Source organism: Pseudopipra pipra, chromosome 3, assembly GCF_036250125.1.
Source record: "Pseudopipra pipra isolate bDixPip1 chromosome 3, bDixPip1.hap1, whole genome shotgun sequence".
NCBI classification, from domain to species: Eukaryota; Metazoa; Chordata; class Aves; order Passeriformes; family Pipridae; genus Pseudopipra; species Pseudopipra pipra.
The window spans coordinates 71,255,054-71,276,370 of record NC_087551.1 but is presented as its reverse complement, the minus strand read 5'-3'; the positions used below and the strand labels follow the sequence as shown (position 1 = coordinate 71,276,370).

At 39.1% G+C, this 21,317-nt stretch overlaps 1 protein-coding gene across 3 annotated transcripts in view; it reads left to right on the top strand.

Annotated features, from left to right (window-relative positions):
• SOBP (sine oculis binding protein homolog) overlaps positions 1 to 21,317 on the top strand; it is a 116,779-nt gene that overhangs the window by 15,192 nt on the left and 80,270 nt on the right. For all 3 annotated transcript variants that reach the window (XM_064649833.1, XM_064649831.1, XM_064649832.1), the window contains one exon: positions 8,585 to 8,736. In XM_064649833.1, coding sequence (XP_064505903.1) covers positions 8,585 to 8,736 — 152 coding nt within the window. The remainder of the gene's footprint in view (positions 1 to 8,584; positions 8,737 to 21,317) is intronic.

Sequence of the window (21,317 nt, the reverse complement as noted above, 5' to 3'; positions counted from 1 at the left end):
TGCTAAATCCAGTCATGGGAAACCTCCACCAGAGGGATGCAAATTACTCTGATGTGGAGGCTGTTTGCAAGACCATTGCACTGATTTGTACCACCAGGCAGGTAGACCACGCTCAGGCAGTCTCAAAACAAATGTGACTTTATAAGTCAATGTCAGCCATCCAACCTGCACCTGGAAGCAAAAAAGAAGTCCGTGCAGCCTCCAGAGAGCTGGTGTAAGAGTCTCCTTGTGGCCAATAACCACCTGTCTTGCCCAGCAGGCTGGTCACTACGTTTAGAATTGGCAGGAGATTCTGCGTGATCTTCAGGGTTAGTCTTGAGTACAGCTTGTTGCAACAAATTGATCCTAAGTTTATTTCTACTTAGTGTTAGAAGATTCTTATTTTCTCCACAGCAATGTAAAGAAGGTGGGTGGGGGTTTTTTGTTGGTTGTTTTTTTTCCAATTTAAAAATTATATAGAAATAGCAAGGAACAGAAGTGCAATAGCCAGGAATGATCTAGAACTAAAAATTCTGCCACAGTTGTGCAGAGTAGTTGGCCTTAGTATGTTTCGTGCAAACCTTTTTTATTCTGCAACCCTTAATGACAGAGTAAATCTAAGAGGGCACTTAGGGTGACTCTGCCCTTTTGCTCAGGCAAGTTTGAACAACTCTTGTTACATGGGATGAAGGAAGGCAAAAATCAAGACTAGTTAAAGAAGAATGCAAGAAATTCTTTCAATGCAGGTGAGAACACGCTGCCTCCTCCCCCTGGGACCTGCTGGAGGCTATGGTGTCTCAGTTTTCCCATTTCTTTGAGTGCTCTTTGGCTCTTTGACTTACTTTATCTTGGGATCCCAATGGCAGTGCCTTGGTAGGGGAGGTACAACTGCTGCTTGGTCTATCCTTTGAGCATGGATGTTGGCAAAATCCTTCCCTTTCCTTCCTCCTTCTGTGTACAAGCAATGCACAGAGTGCTTCTGCTCCTCTGAGCATCCCAAACAAGAACCAGCTCCCTGATGTGCTGAGCTGCCAGGGGAGGTCACTGCCAAGGGACACAGTGGAAGGGGAGGCAGAGAGGATGATGTTATGCAGTTGACTGAGCTTTTCACAGTGGAAAGAAGTACAAGGGGAAAATAATGCTCCCTCCCAGGGTTTTCACAAGATACTGAGTACATCTGGAAAAAGAAAGGGTATTTAAAACCTACAACCCACAGATCAGTGTCTCTACACAATGTTAGGTTCAGTGATTTCCCAGCTATAATGATTGGAATTGTACCAGAAGCTATCATAAACTCAGGAAAGTAAAGAAGAACTGAGCTAGAAGAACTGTATCTGGTGAGGCAAAATGTCTTAAAGGAGGAACAGAAGCATTTCCAGTTCTGACTACCTTGTAAAATAGACCCGTGACCTAAGCTGGCGAGGAAGTGTCAGATTCAAGTACTAAAGTGAGTAATTAGTTATTTTATAGAGAGGAATGAGTGATTTTCTGTGTTATGTCTTAATATTACTTTAGAATTAAAGTTTATGGGAGATTTTGTAAATACAGGTGCACATGAGTAACTTACTGCAACATGCGGGAATAAGCAGAGTCCCTGCCCTACAAACATTCTGGAACTGCCTGCTGAAACCTCTCTCAATATTTATATTGTATTTGAGGAATCTGGAAGCATCAAAGATGTTTTAAATGGTGTTTAGCAGGGCAGTAAAAATAAACTTCTAGATCATCTGTCAAAATTCACCAAGGAATTGGATCTATGACTGCATTACTAAGAAGTTTGATTCAAGGTAGAATACAGTGGCAGTTTTCCTTAAATAAAGACCATACTATTAGATCTGATTAAGTCTATATATTGAGGAGACTTTCATTTTGCTATGCTCTGGATCCCTCTTCAATATTTCACAAATATCTTATTCCAGTTGCTGAACAACATTACAATTTCTCTAACTACAGGTTTAGCTCTCTAATAAAGACCACTGCAACAAATCCTGTAGTCGCTACTCTTCAAATTATTTCTCTTGTTTTCAGTTTGAAACTAGTAAGTAGGCTTATGCTACCTGGTTTTTTTAAATGCTAGTGGTTGCCAGGATGCCTGCCCCATCTAGCCCACTGTTGATATCTTTTGCTCTGTGTAGAGGGCCAAGTGTTTCCTTTGTGCTAAAAACAAAATCACAAATCCACACATTCACCTTAATAGCATATATTCAAAATACACAGGGAGTTCCCCCTCTATTAGCTGAAATAGGTGCTTTTTTTCCACATGTTTAAAACCTGCCTAAATGTCAGCTTTTGTGTTGTGTATTCAGTCCTTACTGAACTATGCATAAGAATGTACCTAAGCTCATACATAGAAAATGTAGGCAGGCGGTGGTTCCCCAAAATGATTTTTTAAAAGGAGCTGGGACATTTTGCTTTATTGGCAGAGTAGTGAACTTCGAGACTGGTCCTTAAAAGGAAATGCATTGTAGAGCCTCTGAGGTATTTCCATAGCGATGGCAGCAGCAAGCTTTCTATTGTCAGCCCTATTTTTTAATCTTCCTCTGGTAATTACTTTTTCTAAGGTACTTTTTGTACCTTAAGTTTGTCACACCCCCCATCTATTTAGAGGATCAGCACTTAAGTGATATCACAAGTGGATCTACAACAGTGTCTCAGGAGTTTGTTTCTTCATTTTTTTTAGTTTGAGATTGATTTGGTAAATCATTTTAGGTGTAAGAAAAATTACTGTGATGGTGCTTCTGCCTTGCTTGGGATCAGCAACATCAGGAACCGCTTTGGGATGAAAAGTCTGAATACGTGCTCTTTGGTTTTCTTCAACGGCGATCTGGGGTTTCAGAAGCAGCAGGCGGGTAACTCGGAATTAACCAATTCTGAAATCCTGGCGCATCACAGTGGAAACAGTGAGCCCTTATTGTTATTGCTGCAGATGCTAGAATCAAGTTAAGATCTAATGTCTTTAAAAAAGGAAGTTTTGCAGCTTTTCATTAGAAAGTCGTAGAGAAAGCAGCTAAAATATTTAATGATTATATGCCAGTTTATAGTTTACCATCTAAAGGTAAAAGTGCTGTTTTAGCTCCCTACCAAAAAAACCTGGGATCTGAGCTGCCTGTGTGAGGGGGTGGAATGCAGCAAGCAGAAAAAGAGAGGAAAAGTGGAAGAAAGCAGTAGTGGGGAGACATGGCTTCTGATAGTGTGGTGGAAGGAAACTAATACCAGAGTTGGATGGTTGGGAGCCACTGCGGAGGGATGGAATGCCAAATATTTGCTGTATCAGATCACAGATACAACCACAGACAAGGTACAGGTTTCACACAAGCTCACTCAGTCCAAGTGCCATATTTGAAATCTCAATCCCAAACCCTGTGTCCTCCTGGTCTTCCTTCTGCACAACAGAACTTTTTCAGTACTGCAGTTGGGCACCTTCATTATTTTCTTGACTGAAGAACTGAGTATCTCCTGCTGCATTTCTTGCAAGGAAATGTGGAAAGTAAGGTTTTGAAGTACCTGCTTGTGGATCATAATAACGTACAGGATTAGAGCTGTAGCTGCATTTAGTTTCATCCACCTTTTTGAAACTGGAGTTAATATTGAACATATGTATCAGATAGTTCAAAACGGTTATTAGTGGAGTATTGCAACCTAAAACTTAGTAAACCAGTAAGCTGATCAGGATGTAACTCCAGAATTGTAGGGATTTTAGGAACATTATATTAAACACTGTAGGTCATGCTGGTTTGCTTAGATAAAGACACAGGACTGTACATGATGCATTTACTCTGTTGTACTCATTGCCTTCCTTCACTTCCCCCCACCTCTCCAAATTATGGTTCCGTATAAGATCGATTAATGTAAACTGCTGCTCTTTGGATTTAAGAGGAACAATTTTCTGCAGCTCCTTCACACTGGTTTGAAAGGAAAAAAATACCAAACATTCCGCTTAATTAAGACCTAAAGAGGCGGTGCAAACTTTTGATGATTAATTGAAGCATGCTTTAGACTGATGCATATTTAGTTATTATAATGTGATAATTTTATCTTGTTATACAAACTACTCCCTTTGGGAACATGATTTAACACTGCAAGCACTCTGTGTTTATTGCATTGTTCATTATGAAAAATACGCAGGCTAAAAACCACAAGGAGATGTAACTGAACGTTGTCTGTGTGGTGGGTGCAGGGAGTAATTCTTCCACCTGTAATGACATGACCTAAGGGCAGAAAAACACAATTCTGTAACTCCCACAGTAGCTCTCCCTATGAAGAGTTGAGATCTCAGAAAAGTAGAGGCTGGAAATTTAGACCTTGTAGAGTATGTGGAAGGAATATATCTTTCTATTACCTGGTGTAATTAAAGAGGACAGCAATATGTAGGTTCTGCTGAATATTCTCCTGTTACTATTCAGTTGTGTCAGTGCCATCTCCTCTTTGTCTCACCTGTATGAGTGCCCATGCTACCTGTCATAAGTGTGACAGATATGAGAATATGCTAAACACTTTGCAAAATCAGGTCATAAAGTTGAAGGCCCAGATGGAGGAAAAAAAATGCAGTTATTAAAAAGTATTTTCTTTCACTCAGGATGATCAGTGCCAGGACTTGCAAATGATATTTTTGTACTTTACAAACATGTGTCAGCATAGCTATGTAAGTCCTAAAAGTGATGGTGAATGATCTTCATCAGAAGAGCTGCTCCAGTGAGAGTTCATGTGATGGACATAGGCATGGTGTCAGGATGAGCTCATGTTACTTTAAGTAGATATACTAAGCCAAACTACCAGCAAAAGTTTGACTATGAGCAAAGGAGAACATTGCCGATGTAGTATACTGATGTAATTATTGTGGAGAAGCTTTCTTAGTACAGTTCTAATCAGAAAAATATTAGAATAAAGACTGAAGACAGATAAGCAGTCTCAAATTGCTGGATTTGAAATTCCCACTTCCCTCTGAACTTGTTGCTTCAGGTTCTTCTTGCTGAGTGTTCTAGGGACAGGAATTTGATACATTTTCCTGAAAGAAGGGCGGGAATCTGGTAAAGTGATTTTCAAAGAATTTGGCCTTGAAAAACGAAAGTCTGTGAAAAAGTGAGAAGAATTTTATCTTGAATGGAATGGAAGATTTGAATTTTTGGTTTCATATTATTTCAATTTGTGTTTAGCAAATGACAGCAGTTAAATCCCAAGACTCTGGCTTTACGTATTTCACACAGTCTTACTGTTTTGAGTCTAAGTTTTTACTTCCCATTGCTGGTAGAAACACACGAAGTATCACTTTCTGTTAGCATTGCAGTCATCTTTTTTTGATCACTAAGCTTAATACACTGTAACAAAACATCCCTATTAGTTATTTTCACAAGGCCTGCTCAGATCTCTACCACAACTGGTGCCAAGAAGGAAAGCACACAGTCAGGTTCGGACCTTTATCATTGTCTCCACCTATCATCCACACCCATAGGCCATAGATCATAGGTCTGTACCTCTCCTCGTCACAAAGCGTGGGACCTTTTCTCTGCTGTTCTTAACTTCACTTGAAAATGAAAGAAAGGATTTGATTTTAGACCAAGTTTTCCTCCTGGACAGGGCTCCTACTGATGGTCCATAATCATGTGATACTGGATATTTTCTATTTCACTTGATGAACTCTGTTACAAAAAGTTAGAAGTGCATCAAAAATTGACTTGGGCAAACCTACACCTGAGGGAGATTACTTAAATAGTGATGTATTAGTGTACTGTCTCAGGAAGTGCATGCTCTAAGCCATCTTCTGAAGTACTGGTGTTTCCTGGCTGCCTCACATGGCCATGCTCAATTAATCCTTTTGTAGCATGTTCCTGAGTCTGTTAAATGAAGAGGCATCTAGTTTTATTATTACTGTTACCACGAAAAGGATTATATTGTATGTGACCATTGTTTGATGACTAGGGTGAGAAGGGAATAGAATAGAGAAATAATTGAACTTCTTTGTATTTAGCTAGACTATTTTTCTCCCTTTCTCCCTTCTTTCAAAATGATGAACATTTTGATGACTATTGATGATGACTCCTGGATATCACCTGTCACTTCCAGGAAGTGCAGACAGTGACTGGAAGTAGTAGTTCGTAGACCATTCTTTGCTGTTTTATTGCCTGTCAGATCCATGGACCACAAGTGAAGCAGTGCTCTTCAAAGGAGTCCCCATGAGAGGTGGTGGTGAAGTTTTACTGGTCAGAGCATGGCAAGACAGCAACTTGACGTAGTAGGTCCCTTTCCCTCTTTCCTCCTCTCCTCTCCTTGCCAGGATGTATCTTAGAGAAAGTCTTTGGTAGAAGGAGGTGGATTGAATCTTGCTGGCCTGCATAACCTCCTGCAGAAAAATGCATAATGTGGCTTTTCCATGTAAACAGCTGCTGGTGGGAGCCTGTGTAATTGAAAACAGACGATTGTGTGGATCTTTCTGATCATCCATGGGAGACAGTTCATGAGTATCAGTGAACAGGAGTTGAATGATAGCTGAGGTGTTCTCCCTATCAAGTCGCTCATGAAAGCCCCTGAGAATTTCAGTGGTGAAGCTCTGTGTTTCCCCTTAAAACTGTGCCCCAGACAAGACAACTTGCTTCAAAAAGAGCTATTCCAGCACCTACTTTGCCAGTGAACTCTCTTTCAGCTCTGTAATATTCTTTTTTCATTTAAGAGAGTTACTCTCACCAGAAATGAAGGCTATTAGAAAGGTATCACTGGTAGATCTTCTCTTTTCCAGAGATAAAATACTTCTTATCAGTAGGCGAATAAATGTTGCTGTTATCTGAAACAAGAGTCTGCCGTCTGGTTCCTTTGATTCAGAGGATTTTCTGTTGCCCTGATACATTCAAAGGGGCAGGTTCAGTCTGTAAGGAATTGGTTTATTATGGTGTAAAAGTAGCTGAATCCAGGTCCCTTTGTAAAAGCTTAGTATTTTAAAATGGCTCAGGACAAAAATGGGAGGAAGAGCTCTTGGTCTGTGCTGGAATAGTTAGCATCCTGGACAAGAGTTGTCTGGAGAGAAAGCTGCAATGACCCTGTGCAACACCACTGTAGCAGCACCCTGTGTGCATGGCTGATATTACAGTCAGCTCAGGGGCAGGCTTTTTGACCCTGTAGATGGCTCGTGATAATTTTGGCAATAGTGTTTTGATTTCCCTTGATGTGCAGTATATGAAGGTATTTATAATATTGGCAAATCCCACACTAAAGGATAAGTGATAAAATACATTAAACACAAATCTGTGTTATAACTTAGCCTTAAATATTGGTGTAAAGGTAGACAGTCTGATTAAAACTAAGAGGTCATTATTTTACATTGTAGAATTTTATTTGTTGCTGTAAATCATAACACAATTTGTCGAAGGAAAAAAAGTTATTAAACTAGCAATATTTATTCCAATAAGGTGAGTAAAATGCAGCACGTAGTTCTGAGTTATGATAGTCAGGGAAAGGAGCCAAATCACTCTGCTAAAAATTAGTTTGCCAATAATTTTACAGAACGATGACAGCGTAGCTTCAAAAACAAATCCTTTATAGGGAAATAGGATGGCTGCATGACAGAATCTCTGAGCTATGAATTCTCTACAGCTCATGGATCAGGAACTACTTTAACAATTAGTCTTCAGGGATTTTTTTTCCAGAAGTTAGACAATGGCTGCTGTCTGTAACTGAAAGGTCACTCTGTATCATAAACTGGACATGAGAACTGAAGAATTCTAAGTCAGAAAGATTCCTGCTAACTTATTACCTTGATCTGTTCAGTAGGCTTAACTATTCACTGCCCTTGTCTGTGAAGCTGAGGTGGGAATGATGACCACACAAGGATATTGCTGCCCTTTAGCAAATAAGTCCTGAGGTCTTTTTACATGACAGAAGGCATTACAAACCACATTCATAACACACATTAGAGAAGAGCTTGAAAGAAGCTTGGGAACTCTGCCTGAAATAAAATTTGACCGATGAGCATAATGACTGGAAAATAACATGGCAGATTTTGCCACAGTGCTGCATCTTCTGTTTTGCTCAGGTCTGTGTTTCTGTGACTGTTGAATTCACACAAAAGCTGTTTTACGCTAGTCATTATTTCAAAACTGCAGAAAAGGGGCATTCCATGTTCCTTCCTCCTATGTAGAAGAGGGCTTGTGTTAGAGACCTGCCTTGGTGCAGTCTCTTCTAGCTGTGTTTTGTCACCAGCTTGCTGAGCAGAACATCTCAGGGGCTCAGTACTGCAGACTGTAAGTAACAAGAACAAAGCAACAATACTCAGCCTCCAGTCTTGGTTACTCATTTAATAAGGAGTTGTGCACTCTTAAACACACTAAAAATTTCTCGGGATTTCCAGAGATTTTCAGCCATGCACCATTTTTGAAGCTAATCATCTTTTCCAGCCATTTTAGAAGCAGGTTTTAGTCTGCCAAGGCTGGCTGGTATGGGTCTCCGGCTGCCTGAGGATGAAGCTGGTGATCACAGGCATGCACAGTTCTGCTCTCTGACAGAGAGGAAGTTAGAAATAAGATGAAGCAGTGCTATTTGTATCTAAGAGTAATTGTGCAGATGTCTGAGGAAGGAGTTTGCATCTCATGTAAACATTGTTCTTATATTTTTGTTGTAGAAGATGATGTGTCAAATGTACAAATAATGTGTGCCTGGTGCCAGAAAGTTGGAATCAAGCGCTATTCCCTGAGTATGGGAAGTGAAGTGAAATGCTTCTGCAGCGAGAAGTGCTTTGCAGCTTGCCGAAGAGCATATTTCAAGAGAAACAAGGTAAGAGAAATAAGGAAAGATGCAATCTACATAGACATAGCTTTATGACCCAGCTTGGGTCTTATTTAGCATCTAATAGAAGCTTTTTTCTTTTGTTTTTTTTTCTCTTTCACTAATCCCTCCACTTTCCATCTGTATTGTCTTTTGGACTGTCAGCCCTTTACTAACCTTCTTTCTTTCAGTTTTCTTCAGCTTCATGCTTGAGTTTTGTGAGAGTCAGGGAATTTAAATACTGATAAGCATTAATATGACTCCCAGTTTGGCTTTGAGGTCCCAGGATACTTGCTGCATATACACAACTAAGAGGAGGTATCACGGAAATAGAGTAGAGGGGGGTTGTGTATGACAGTGTCACCAAGTCCCAGGGCACTGGAATCATGACCAGTGGGTAAATGCTTTCAGGGCCTAAGTCTCAGTCCCATCACAATAGTGGACATCTTTTCACTGCTGCTAGTGAGCTCTAGTTTCATACTTTTAAAATGTATCATTACTAATAAATTATCAGTGCTGCAAAATTCAGACACTATACAGCTTTTGGGTTGGGGTAGGCAATGTTAGAACATCTAAAGTAACATCAAAGTCCCTCCTACTCAATTTAAATTTAACTCCGTCTAAAATTAGAATTCAATCATAATATTGAATGTCTACAAAAATTGCTGTAATCACTGAAGTACAGTGCCTGAAAATGCCCTCTAGGTTGCTTCAGCAGCTGTTTCTGTATAGCAGAATGTGCAATATGTCATTTAAAGAAAAATGAAGAAGAAACACTCCAACATTTTTAGTTGTTTAAAAAGTAGCTATGTCCTTTTGGTGCTAAATAGTGTGAGACTTCAGGTAGCTTTATTATTTTAGAGATGTTTATCATTCATAAAACCCTCTGCATCCTAAATGATGCCATCTTCCCTCATGCTACAGAACATACCAAGCCTGTCAAGTTCAAATTGAATTCAGGTCTCTAAATCTGGTCTTTTACACCTATGATAATAACAAATAAATACATATGGATTCTATATTCAAGATGCAGTGTTATAGGAAATTAACCTCCTTTATAAATTTGGGTCACATCATCCTACCAAAAAAAAAAAAAAACGCCTGAAGAATTAGGTTGCAAAAATCAGTAGAGTGGAATTTTAATGGCAGTCTTGGAGAATCAAGCTCATAGTGTCTACTGGAGCAGACAGGCAAGTAAAAGTCACATGAGTCTTCTCTGAAGTGTTGTTTATATTCTTTTTGTCTAAAGAAAAGTGTAGAGGAGGGAAATACATGCTCCTTAAGTACTCCTCATTCGAAAATAAACTCACATGGATGTAAGTGTACGTGCACACACACACGTATACGCACACACAGTTCAGTGTGCGTTAACAACGTGTAAGACACAGTCTAGAAACTCTGGGCTGGCAGGATACAGATCCCTGTCAGCTGAGTGCTCCTATGACTTCCAGTCACAAATTTACATGGGTTAGATAGTTAAGATAGTTCATAGTACTGGAGGCATTATCAGGGATCCCGCTTAGGTGGTACTGTGTGTTCAGAATTGATGAGTACCAGATAATTTGGGAAAGCTTGGAGACGCAGATGAAAGAACAGTAGTTCTTAGTGGATTCTTTTTCACCTACATCTTAGATCCTGAAATAGGAGGTTTAGATCCCTACTAAATGAAAATAAATACATGTTAACATAATGCATAGGTGTTCTTCAACCTTCTAGTAACCCATTAATAGCAGGGTTCAGTAATAGTTTATGACCATGAATTCAATCAGTCAGGCAGGATATGAAAAAGTTCCCTTTTACCTGATTTATTATTTATTATGCTTGTGCTTTATTGGAGGCCTCCTTGTCCTTGTATTATGAGAAGGGATGAATTAGAGCATCTCATTCTCCTTAGTTCCCTTTCCTACACCTCTGTTAACTTCTTCTGAAAGCTAAACGATGCTGAATATTTCCATCCAGAAAGCTCTCTGTATTTATAATTTTTTTTGTGTGTATATATATAGATATATACACACACATATATATATATCTCATAATACAGTAGATGTTCCTATCATATACCATCATATACCAGTGAAATGTCTTATTATTCACTAAAAGGGTTGCAAACTAACAAAATGTCATATAGGAGGACTTGGCAAAACATGGTGAGATAATATTTTTGATAGCCTGTTTATTGCTACATTGGCTCTGCTTCAAAGCTAAGCCAGTGAGTGAATTTTTTTTCCCCTTTGGACCTGTGGAAACCTGGAATTGCACAGGATCTGAGCAAACAGGGGAAATCTGTAGCTGTAGCATGTGTGTTTATGGCACTAAATGATCAGGGGACAGAATATTTAGGAAGTGCTGCCATTAAATTAAGACAAGTACAGTAGAATTCAGCAGACCCTCATGCTTCTTGTTTTACATCTCACCTGTTAGTAATAGAGTGGAACAAGAGGAACAAGATCAAAGGAACCAGGCTGCAGTAGTTTCAGATTTAACTGCTGACCTTTAATCTATAACTTCTAGTCCAACAGTGTACCTGTCTTCTCCATGAGTCTAATGCTTATTTATGTATTTAAGAAGTTATACCACTCCACACTTTCTCATTTTTCAAACAGAGAAGCAAAATAGTCACATTTCACCTGCCTTATGTATGTTTTAAGCAGTGGATCTCCACCACAATATAGTGTTGTATTACATTAAATATGTACAGCTGCTGTGTTTCTGGGAGCTGATAGGACTTTGTGGTCACTTTATTTAAGGCTTGAATTTCCTAATGGATCTTGTTAAGCAATCTTCCCTCCCTCCCCTAGATAAGAAGTGCTGTAATAAGCACTTGCTTAAAATGATAGGACTGTTTAAACAGTAAAGAATAAGTCATCACTAATGTCTCAAAACAGCACTAAGTAATATTGCAAATTATCCATCCCTGAATGGCAATTGCTGTGTTCAGAATTAGGACTTTTGTCATCATTCTAATGAAAAGAATCATCTCCTGTATACAGGACAAATGCATACTGCAGTGCTACATGCCCCACAGATTCCCAGCTGGGAGAAGGTTTGACAGGAGACCACACTGAAGTGCCATGAAAGTGCTCTGGAAAGCCCCAGGTCATCTGGGCACTGACGGCTCCCAACTTCTAACTCCTTCTCAGCCCTCTTCTGCAGTAGGTTTAGCAAGAGTAGCAACACTGGAATAAGCTGGTAACTTACTGGTCTCAGGAGCTTCTGAACTCAAGTAGTTTAGGCAGAAGTGCACATCAGTCCTTCCTGCCTTTTGTCCTGGTGGAGTTGAGTTTATTTGTGCTCCAGAAGCTGTGCCTTGTACCCTGCATCTCTACATAGGCAGGGTTGTCAGGGAGCTGCCTGGCTGGGATGAGAAGTTTGTAAGGAAAAGGACTTCTGCAACTTTAAGTTGCTTTTCTCGTAAGAAATGCAAATATTGCTCCAGGTATTTTGGAGTCATGACCATTTAAAATTATCTATATCAGCAACCATGCCTCGCAAGAATAGAAATAAATATGTTTTGAAATGATAATGGGTCTCCCAATAGAATAAGTTTGTCTAAATTACCAGAAATAAATGAAGAAAAACTTTAGAGTTTTACTCCATTAAGTGAAACTTAAAGTATTTAGACTAGATCAAATTTAGAAAGAAACCTAAAAATGTCACCACTGCCACCCCCAAACAAAAATAACCCAAATCTGCATTCCTGCTCCTGCTTGGTCTATTTTGCATAGTTAAATACACAAAATACTGTAGAATGTGTGTTGTGCATAATATCAGTTAAAAGGAACCTTTGCAGGAAAAAGGAGCATTTGGTACTAATGTTTGTAACTGAAGATTTAAGATTTGGAGTTGTTCTGATGCTCCCTTCCTTGGAGATTTAATTTTATGGGCTATCTAATATAAAGTTAAGTACCAAAGAGTCACATAACAGCAAAAAGCACTAGACCACCAAGTTTTAGAATATTAAATTTAAAGGGAATGATTGGCTTCATAATTGGATCCAGTGAGTTTGAAGCCTGAAAAGATTAATTTTGAAATTAAGTTTATTGACTCAATGGGTCAGAAAACAAATTTGTTATGACCAAATAGCCAAACATAGAATGAGGGCTGAATTCATAGAGGTTATAGGCTCTGTTCACAGATATATTAAAGGATAATTTACTTGATTTGACTAAGACCTTGGAGACAAAGTGACTGCAAGGTTGTCAGCCAGTATTTTATACTTGACCTTGTTCCTGCTTTGCACTGCCTCCCAATCAGGAAAAAAAGATAGATGCTTTTGATTACAGTGCAGTCAAATTTCATTCATACTAATAAACAAAGAGGCATAAATCAAAAAGTAAAAGTAAACTACTCTTTAGCACCACAAAGATGTAAACAAAGGTGGCTTTTTCTCCCTGTACAGGATAGTAATGGACAGCACTGTGTTTAAGTTGGTAGTGCAGACAGGGAGTGTGTTTTAGGGTCTTTTATCTGACCTATGTGGCAAGAATGAACGTGAACAATCAAATGGAGCTGTAAGAAGTCACACATATTTGTTTAGTCCTAAGTTCTGTTGCATTAGACAATTCCTTACATTTTCAAATTATATTTAAAGATTATAAAAGTGCATGCAGCATCATAAACCTTTAGTACTCCTGCCTGCATAGTTTTTTGCTTAACTAGTGTATATCACTGTGTGATTAATATGGGCATGTATATACAAACACAACCTAAAAACTGGGAGTAAACAGAAGCTATCATTCCCCAAAATTATTACTGAGGCTTGTCAGAGAAAGTTCTCTTGATTTCAAGCTTAATTGTGCAGCCTAGCAGCGCATGAGAAATATTTAACAATCTCACTGTTAAGTCAATGGGTAATGGCAAAAAAAAAAAAGCTCCTTTCATCTCTTTCTTATGCATCTGCAAAATTTAATTTGTAAAATGATCATCAGTCATTGAAATTTGGAAAATTGCTTAAAGCATCTTGATGCATATAATGCTTTTGACAAAAAAAAGAAAGAAAAAAAAAAGCTCAGCTGTTCCTTTAGACTCCCTTTCCATAATAAGTTTGGAAGCACGTGGGGCTCTGAATAGAAAATCTATTTCTCCTACAGATTTAACTTGCATTAATCATGTGTTCAGAAAGGTCAGTGCAGAGCAGGTGTCCTACCTGGATTGTATGAAATTTGTTGTATTTGGTTCTGTGGAGCTGTAGAGAAGCAGGATTTATTAAGCAGTTCACAGAGTTGCTGCTGCTGCTGTGGGTTTGCGTAGAACGTGCGCACGTGTATTTATGTGTGCTTGTGTGTGCATGTGCACATCTGCACGTGTGCGTACGCGTATTTGCCACAGCAGCCAATTAAAAAGGTTTCTTGCAAATGCTTGAAGGTAGAAGGGAAAAAGACAACAAACATCTCCATAGCTGTGATTGCTTTGTTGAGTTATAAATGAGTGTTGATGAGTGAATGCAGATGAGACGCTGAGTCTGCAGAGGAAATAGCTCAAACGTGGGGCACAATCGCAAACTTCTTTTAGGAAGTGGCTGGAGAAAGTGGAATAAGGAAAAAACCTCCCTTAGAAGATGTTCTTAAAGTTTGTGGAGGGTGGAAGGCTTGCAGACCAAGAATCTGGAACAGACACTGAAATATCAGGAAAATCCTGAGCTGTGAAAGAAATGGGTGGCATTGATTGTAAAGGAGAAGATTGGCATTGCTCTCTAGCTGTCATCAGCTGGCCTTGTTACTTACAGGATGCTAAACCCAGAAATCTCATAAAAGTCCCTCCCTAAAACAGACCCAGGATTTTTCATGATTAGAAGATGCAAATGAAATTCCAAATTAACCTACTGAGATCATTGGTTAGAATATCTCACTGCTCACCCAGAGCAAAGCAAAATGTATTGCCATTGCTAACAATGAAACAGGCAGCAGCACCTGACTGATGCCACCAGTGACTTAATGAAGGGATCTGACAACCCCATCGTGCTTGTCAGTTTGTAAACTCAATGGACACTTTACTGTCCATCTGTTGCCATTTAATACTATAAATTTGAATCAAATCCCTATTGTCTGAATTACTAGCAGGTATCCAATCCAATTAAAAGGCGTGTTCACTTTTAATTTTAACCACCATGTCACATTACATCAGTCGTGTTGCATTCTGCCTACTTTGGTTATATCAAGATGAATATGCTAATTACAGCTGCCTCTTGGGCAGAATGCATTTGATTGAAATGAAGTGACCAGTTTACGTGAGGTGTCCTCGCACCAGTTCTGGGCAGCTTCAGGGATTGCGTTTTTCCTTTTTCCCAGAAGTAGGTTTTGTTTACATACAGATGTTACAATGAAACACTATTAATTGTGTTAGTACTTGACTAGAAATGCTTTTAAGGTTTTTGAGGACTAGGTGTATGCAGTTTAGAGCAATGATTTGGATTTAAATAGATGTTATGACACTTTGGTATTGGACAAGTGAAAGAAGTTGCTACCTCCAGACTGACTGAGGGAGAAATATGGCTGGTAGCCATTTTTCTGGAGGTTACTAAGAAGCTTTACTGAAGTCTTAAATCACTTAGGATGAATTTTTGAAGGGGAGAGGAAGACACTAGTGGATAAATAGACATAGAGGAAGACACCAGGGGATAAATAGACATTTTGCTCCTTTAAAAACTTGGCAAGATAGACTTATAATCTGAATCTAGGACATTTTTACATCACCAAGGGATTTTTGATTAAAGAGTTTAGATGCATAACAATGATGCAGAAAATGAACAGATATAATACACATGGGTGCTTACTTTACCTCTGAACCCCTTTGGCTCCAGCATATGTGTGCTAGCCAATTGCTCAAAAAATATTGCTCTCTTCTATTTTCCATGTCTCAGCTGAGGTTGTGTTGATTAGCCCACATTGCCTTGGCCTCATATAAAATTAGGCATCTTCCAGCTTTGTTTCCACATGTTCAACACAAAATGAGCATCAAGAACAGTCTTTATTCTGTTAAAAGCTTGGGGTAGATCTCCAAAGTGAATCTAATTTGCACAGATTATATTTGGTGCCACTTTTCCCTTTCCTAATGAACACATCAATCATTAATACTAATATGAGCTGAGCAAATAAAGAAATGCATATTAAATGTTTGTTAAAAAATATCATGACATTTGAATAAATTATTGCCTTAATGCATCTGTTCACTTATCAGTCAGCTCATTAAGTCAGGAAAATATTGAAAAAGGAGGTTCGGTATTTTTTTCACTCTATATATTTTTATTTGAAAACCAAAATTAAGCAAATATCGTTTTCAAAAATTTGTTTGCATTAGGAACTATGTTGTGAGCAACACCCTTTGTGCACATTTCTGAAAGGATGTATGGATACAGAAATTGGAACTAATTGCATAGTTTAATGGGGTGAAATTCCTCCCAGGCAGGGTACCACGGTGGGCAGCAGTAGAAAATTTGAGGGGCCCAGATGAAGGTAGAAGGTCATTTTTAGTCCTAGAGTGTCTCAGGAGCTAACCTTGCTGTCACATTTCACAAGTGGTGAAGTAATTTGTGCAGGTGAGGCAGCAATTTAGTGGCGTTGCGACATTTCTTGTCAGCTGATGATCTGTATTTAATCACTCTATTACTCTCCCAATGTGGTGACTTTCCCCTCCATCAGCCATAGAAATCTTGCAATAAATTCAAGGATGAAACTGAGTCAGACCAAGGGAGTAAATCACATTGTCTATCTTTTTGGCCCCTTCTAGCTAGGAAAGTTTCATCGCTTTTAGGTTTGTTTGCAAACATCTGCTGGTTTATGGGAAGACTGAAGAAACCCTTACACACATTAACCTTGAATCTGGCCTTGTGAGTTTAAATGAGGCTAGGAGAGGCCAAATGGATATAACTTATAAGCTGCTGGATGAACAGGAAAATGTACTACTGGGGATTGTTAGTTGAAGTCAGCTTCTCGCAGTAAATCAAGCCATGCTCAATGTGCAAGTGTTAAACTTGCTGGAAGAATGAGGGGTGTTTTATAGGGCAAAAGTCTGAAAATGTCAAATATCTTTTTTCTAGAAAATCATTTCTGCAATAATATTAGATAGCTTGCTGGCCAGCTAAGTTCAGTGACCGGCTGTGTTCTGTCAAAAACCCAAGCATTTACAACTCACCCGTTTGAATTTAAATTGGGCAAAAAGTAAACATATGTTGTGACTTGTCAGCCTCGATGCAATTTTGTGTCTAAAATAAATGTACTCATCTGTTTATTAATATTTAGAAACAGTCATAAAGTATTTGATGGGCTTGGGCGTGGGTGGGGTGTGTATGAGTGTGAGTGTGGCTTCAGATGTTTTTGGTTTATTTACTCTCCAGCCTAAGAAGCAGGAGGCCAGACCTTGCCTCTGTTGCATGGAGGGCCTGGTGGAGATAGTCACACAGGAACCAGTCCTTAGGTTGGCACACGTAGGAAGAGAAGGAGATGTGGCTCTGTTGCTGTACATTTACTTTAAAAGCAGTGCAGTGCATCTCTCTAGCACTTCTCTGGGCTTTGTGAGAGGAAGGATCTTAAGCTGGTTATGGTAGCCTGGTGCAGCTTTACTGGGGAGTATGTGAAACCATCAAGGACTCAGCGTCTCCATTAGCACTGGCCGAATGCAGTAATTTTCCCCTTATAACGCAGATGGATGCAGCACTGCAGTGTCCTCTATGCCTGTGGCCCTTCCTTCCCTTGAAATTCGGAGTGTCCAGTGAAAAGGGAAACCTGTTGAGGTAGAAATCAAACAACAACTCAGTCTAAATTGCTCTTATTATTTTTAATTTAGCCCCCAGGCTTTCACAGTTGTGGTGCTCAGTGCTACTAAAAATGAGGTGGAAGAGAGCTCCTAGAACTAAATGTAAGTCTTAAAAGCTTAATCCAGAGATTAAAACAGTACACCGACATTTAGATATTTGTGAGGAGATAGGTTTGAATAATTTCATTGTGTAGTAGTAGTAATGGTCAACTTTGGCTATTGTCAAATGGCTCAGTTTTGTGTCTCCATTTGCAGAAGCAACTTATCAATATCAATGGCTTGATAAGGTAACTCCCCACTGAGTTTTGACTAATGCACAAGCAATAAAAAAACAGGTAGCCATACTCCTGACATCAGTGTTGGAAGATGCTAACGTCATGAAGGACCAGGATCTCTGAAAGAGAGGGCTCAAAAATACCAAGGAAAAAGGTTAATCAAGAGAAAGTTTAAAAAGGGGAGAAAAAGAAGCCTTGAATCACTCTGGAGGCTATTTAAGAATACCATATTAGATGCACAGATGGTATGTATACCTCTGAGCAAGGAAAAAGTAGAAAGGGGAGAGTAAATCTGGCATAGTTAAGTGAAGAAGTGCATAAGCCTTAAAGGGACACCGTCAACTTAAAAATCACACTTTTACTGGAAAATTTGTTACCTAGTACTGTTACAAACAACACCTATGATTAGTGTAACTGAAAGATGAGACATAAAACTCCCTCTGCTTTTTTGGTGGGCTTCCTTTGAGCCTAATCCAGATTCCATCAGCCTCAGTGGGTGACATCCCATTGCCTGTAATTAGCTTTGGATCGGGCCCTGTGCATATTTGCCCTGTACATTGTGTACAGGCAATTTAATTATTTCGCATGCGGTCTGCTTTCTTATTGTTTCTGTGGTTTTTCACACAGCAAGAGAGGAAAAAATAATTTTTTTCCAAATTGGAAGTATGATTGTTAAATGATGGAAATGCCAACAGGGTTGTAGGCACTTGTGTAGCAAAAATACCGAATGTTTTGCTTATTTGAGACAAAGCTCTTCCTTCAAAAATTTTGAAAACATGATCAAGGCAATTATAACTAAAGGTTCCTGAGATGAAGTTCAGAAATAAAAAGACAAGGAAATTGTCTGAAAGGTGTAGATTCAAGGCACTGTAGGAAGTACAAAAAAAGTGGCTCTGTAGAAAACAAAATGCCACCTGTAAGTCCCTTGTCCCTGTAGGCCACCCAGCCATAACTCTGCCCTCTTCTGAAAAAGTGGAGCAGCAGAGAAATTAAATTAAATGTCCCATGTCCATCTTCACTGCAGAGGATGATGAGGAAATTCCTGTCCCAAGGACACTTTTCACAGGAAATCAGTGTGGCCTTATAATAGAAATTGAAGTCTCTTAAGAGGAAGTTATGGAGCAACTTCAGCAACTTGAGAGTAGTAAATCACCAGGAGCAGATGGTACTCAGCCTAGTGTTCCTAAGGAAATAAAAGTGTGAAGCAGCAGAGATATTGACAAGGATCTGCAATATATCATCAAAACCAGCAACTGTTCCTGAAAATTTGGAAGTCATTTGTATGGTGATTGAGAAAAAAAACAAACCACCAAAAAAAGAAAAAGAGACATAAAAACGTTGCTTTCTTCTTGAGCATAGGAAATGAAACTGATAGTTCCTAAGGAATTTTATTTAATTTACTTAATGGCAGAATAAAGTAACTTTCAGTTAGGCATGACCTGGCAGGTTGTAACATTGTAAAGAGCAGCTGGGATATAATTTTTATACATAACAGCTTTTAGAAAAAGATATTTATGGGGTTATTTGGACTTAGGATCATGTTTGCTGGATAAGGTTAGTTGTTTTTGATGTGTTATTTGATGCCTATGGATAGTTTGATGCCCTCCACGGAAACAGTGAATGCATTTTTGGCACAGCAGCATACCTCAGTCCACATTTTCATAGGAAGTTGGACACTGAAATAAGAAGCTGATTGTATTGCAAAGGATCCAAGTTTACTGCCAACACAAAAACTACTTTATAATGTTGTGGAATGTTTTTATATGTGCTACAGAAGTTTTTAATTCAATTTGCTTGAGAAAAACTAATTGTTATTTTAGAAAAAAAAAGTTGAATTTTTCGACAAAAAGTAAGTATTCAATGCACAAACCCACTCAGCCACATCCTTGTCTTCTGCAGTTATACCATATGGGCAAAGAGTAACAGAGGAGTATAGAGGTTTTGCCAGGCAAAAACAGCTAGTATGTACACATGCGCACAAATCAGCTGAGGGAGGCAAATTAGAAGTTCTAATGGATTTGAAATTTAGTAAAGCACTTGAAATGGCATCTCATGAAATCTTACTCTCAGAGTAAAGCAAATTACTTTGGGTATGAACACTGTCAAGTGGCCTGAAAACAGGCTCAAGGAATAAAGTAAAGGATGGTGATAAAGAGCAGCATATCAGATTGTGGATAGAGAAGTGCCAGAGGGACTTTTGTGAGGTTGGTCTTGTTTCATATTTCATTAATGATCTCCAGGAGAGAACAGAGAACAAGTTCACAAACTCTGCAGCTGATACTGAACTAGGAGGAGTTGCAGATACCAGACAGGACAGAAAATAGTTCCCTAGAAGAATTAGAAATAATTTAAAAACCCAGCTAAATTACTGGTACTTTAACAAAAGTGAGTCAGTATGTCTAGGGGGAAAAATACCAACCTGAAAAAAATATCTTAGTGGAACGAGTGAAGCTAGACAAGAGCCTGAAGCTGAGGATAGGGAAGGACAGTAAGCTGGATGGTGCAGATATAATGGTAGTTAAGTGGCCAAATCTAGGGTCTGAGGTAGGGCAGTGTTGAGGAGGATAGTTGGGTGGTTGCTGAAACATGAATAGAGCAAGGAGTGGTAAGATTTAGAGAGAGTTTGGATGGGCAGAGTTCTCCAAGAGCAGAGTCAAAGATGATTTAGGAAATACAAAAGTGTTAAGCCTGTGGAGAAGGAGAAGGCTGGACAGAAGTTCGTCTTTTGCAATTTCAATTTATAATACTTGATGTGTTAATGCTTGTAACTAGGGCCTGAAATGAGCTGCTTTGCTTGGGACTGACTAAGCTGGAACAAGCAAACACAAGTAAACACTGAAGCTGTCACTGGCAGAGGGCATGCATACACCATCCTCTGTGTATTTTCTGTCTCCTGCAGGAATGAAAGGATAGCCTACTCAGATTTGGTAGGCATTATTACTTCCCAAAATTACACGGCCCATTTTTAGACTGAACTGTTACAAATAGTAGTTAAAAGCCTGAGCCACAAGCCACTGAAATAAACAGTAGTGCTCTGCTTGGAGTAGCAGTTGAACTGGATCTTAAAGTAGATGGTATAGTTGCAGAGATTTGATAAAACTGATTATTATTAGCAAAATATATAGCTAAGCCAAGTAAAAGAGCAATGGAAACCAAACCTCATTCATGAGAGATATTGCCTGCTGTGTAAGCCCCACATGCATCCTATAACTGTGTAGGTTATAGGATATTTTTCATTCCTTCCTTCAGGTATTGGCTATTGTCAGCAGCAATTTGCCAGATGAGATGAACAAATGGGCTGATCACTATGGCGAGACCCGTCTTCCTAATCAGAGCGGTTGCACTGATGGCATAGCAAGCGTGAAGGGCTCTGTGACATAATCCAAATCCAAACTGACGTGTCCCATTTGGTTGGGCAAATACATAGCTGGTGTAAGCAGGCGTAACTTTATTAAAATAAATGGGGCTACTTGCATCAGCTGTAATTTTGGCCCAGTATAGGAATTGTAATAGCTCCATTTAGTTCTTTCTGGGTCTGGAGGAGCAGGAGGTTTGCTACAGTGC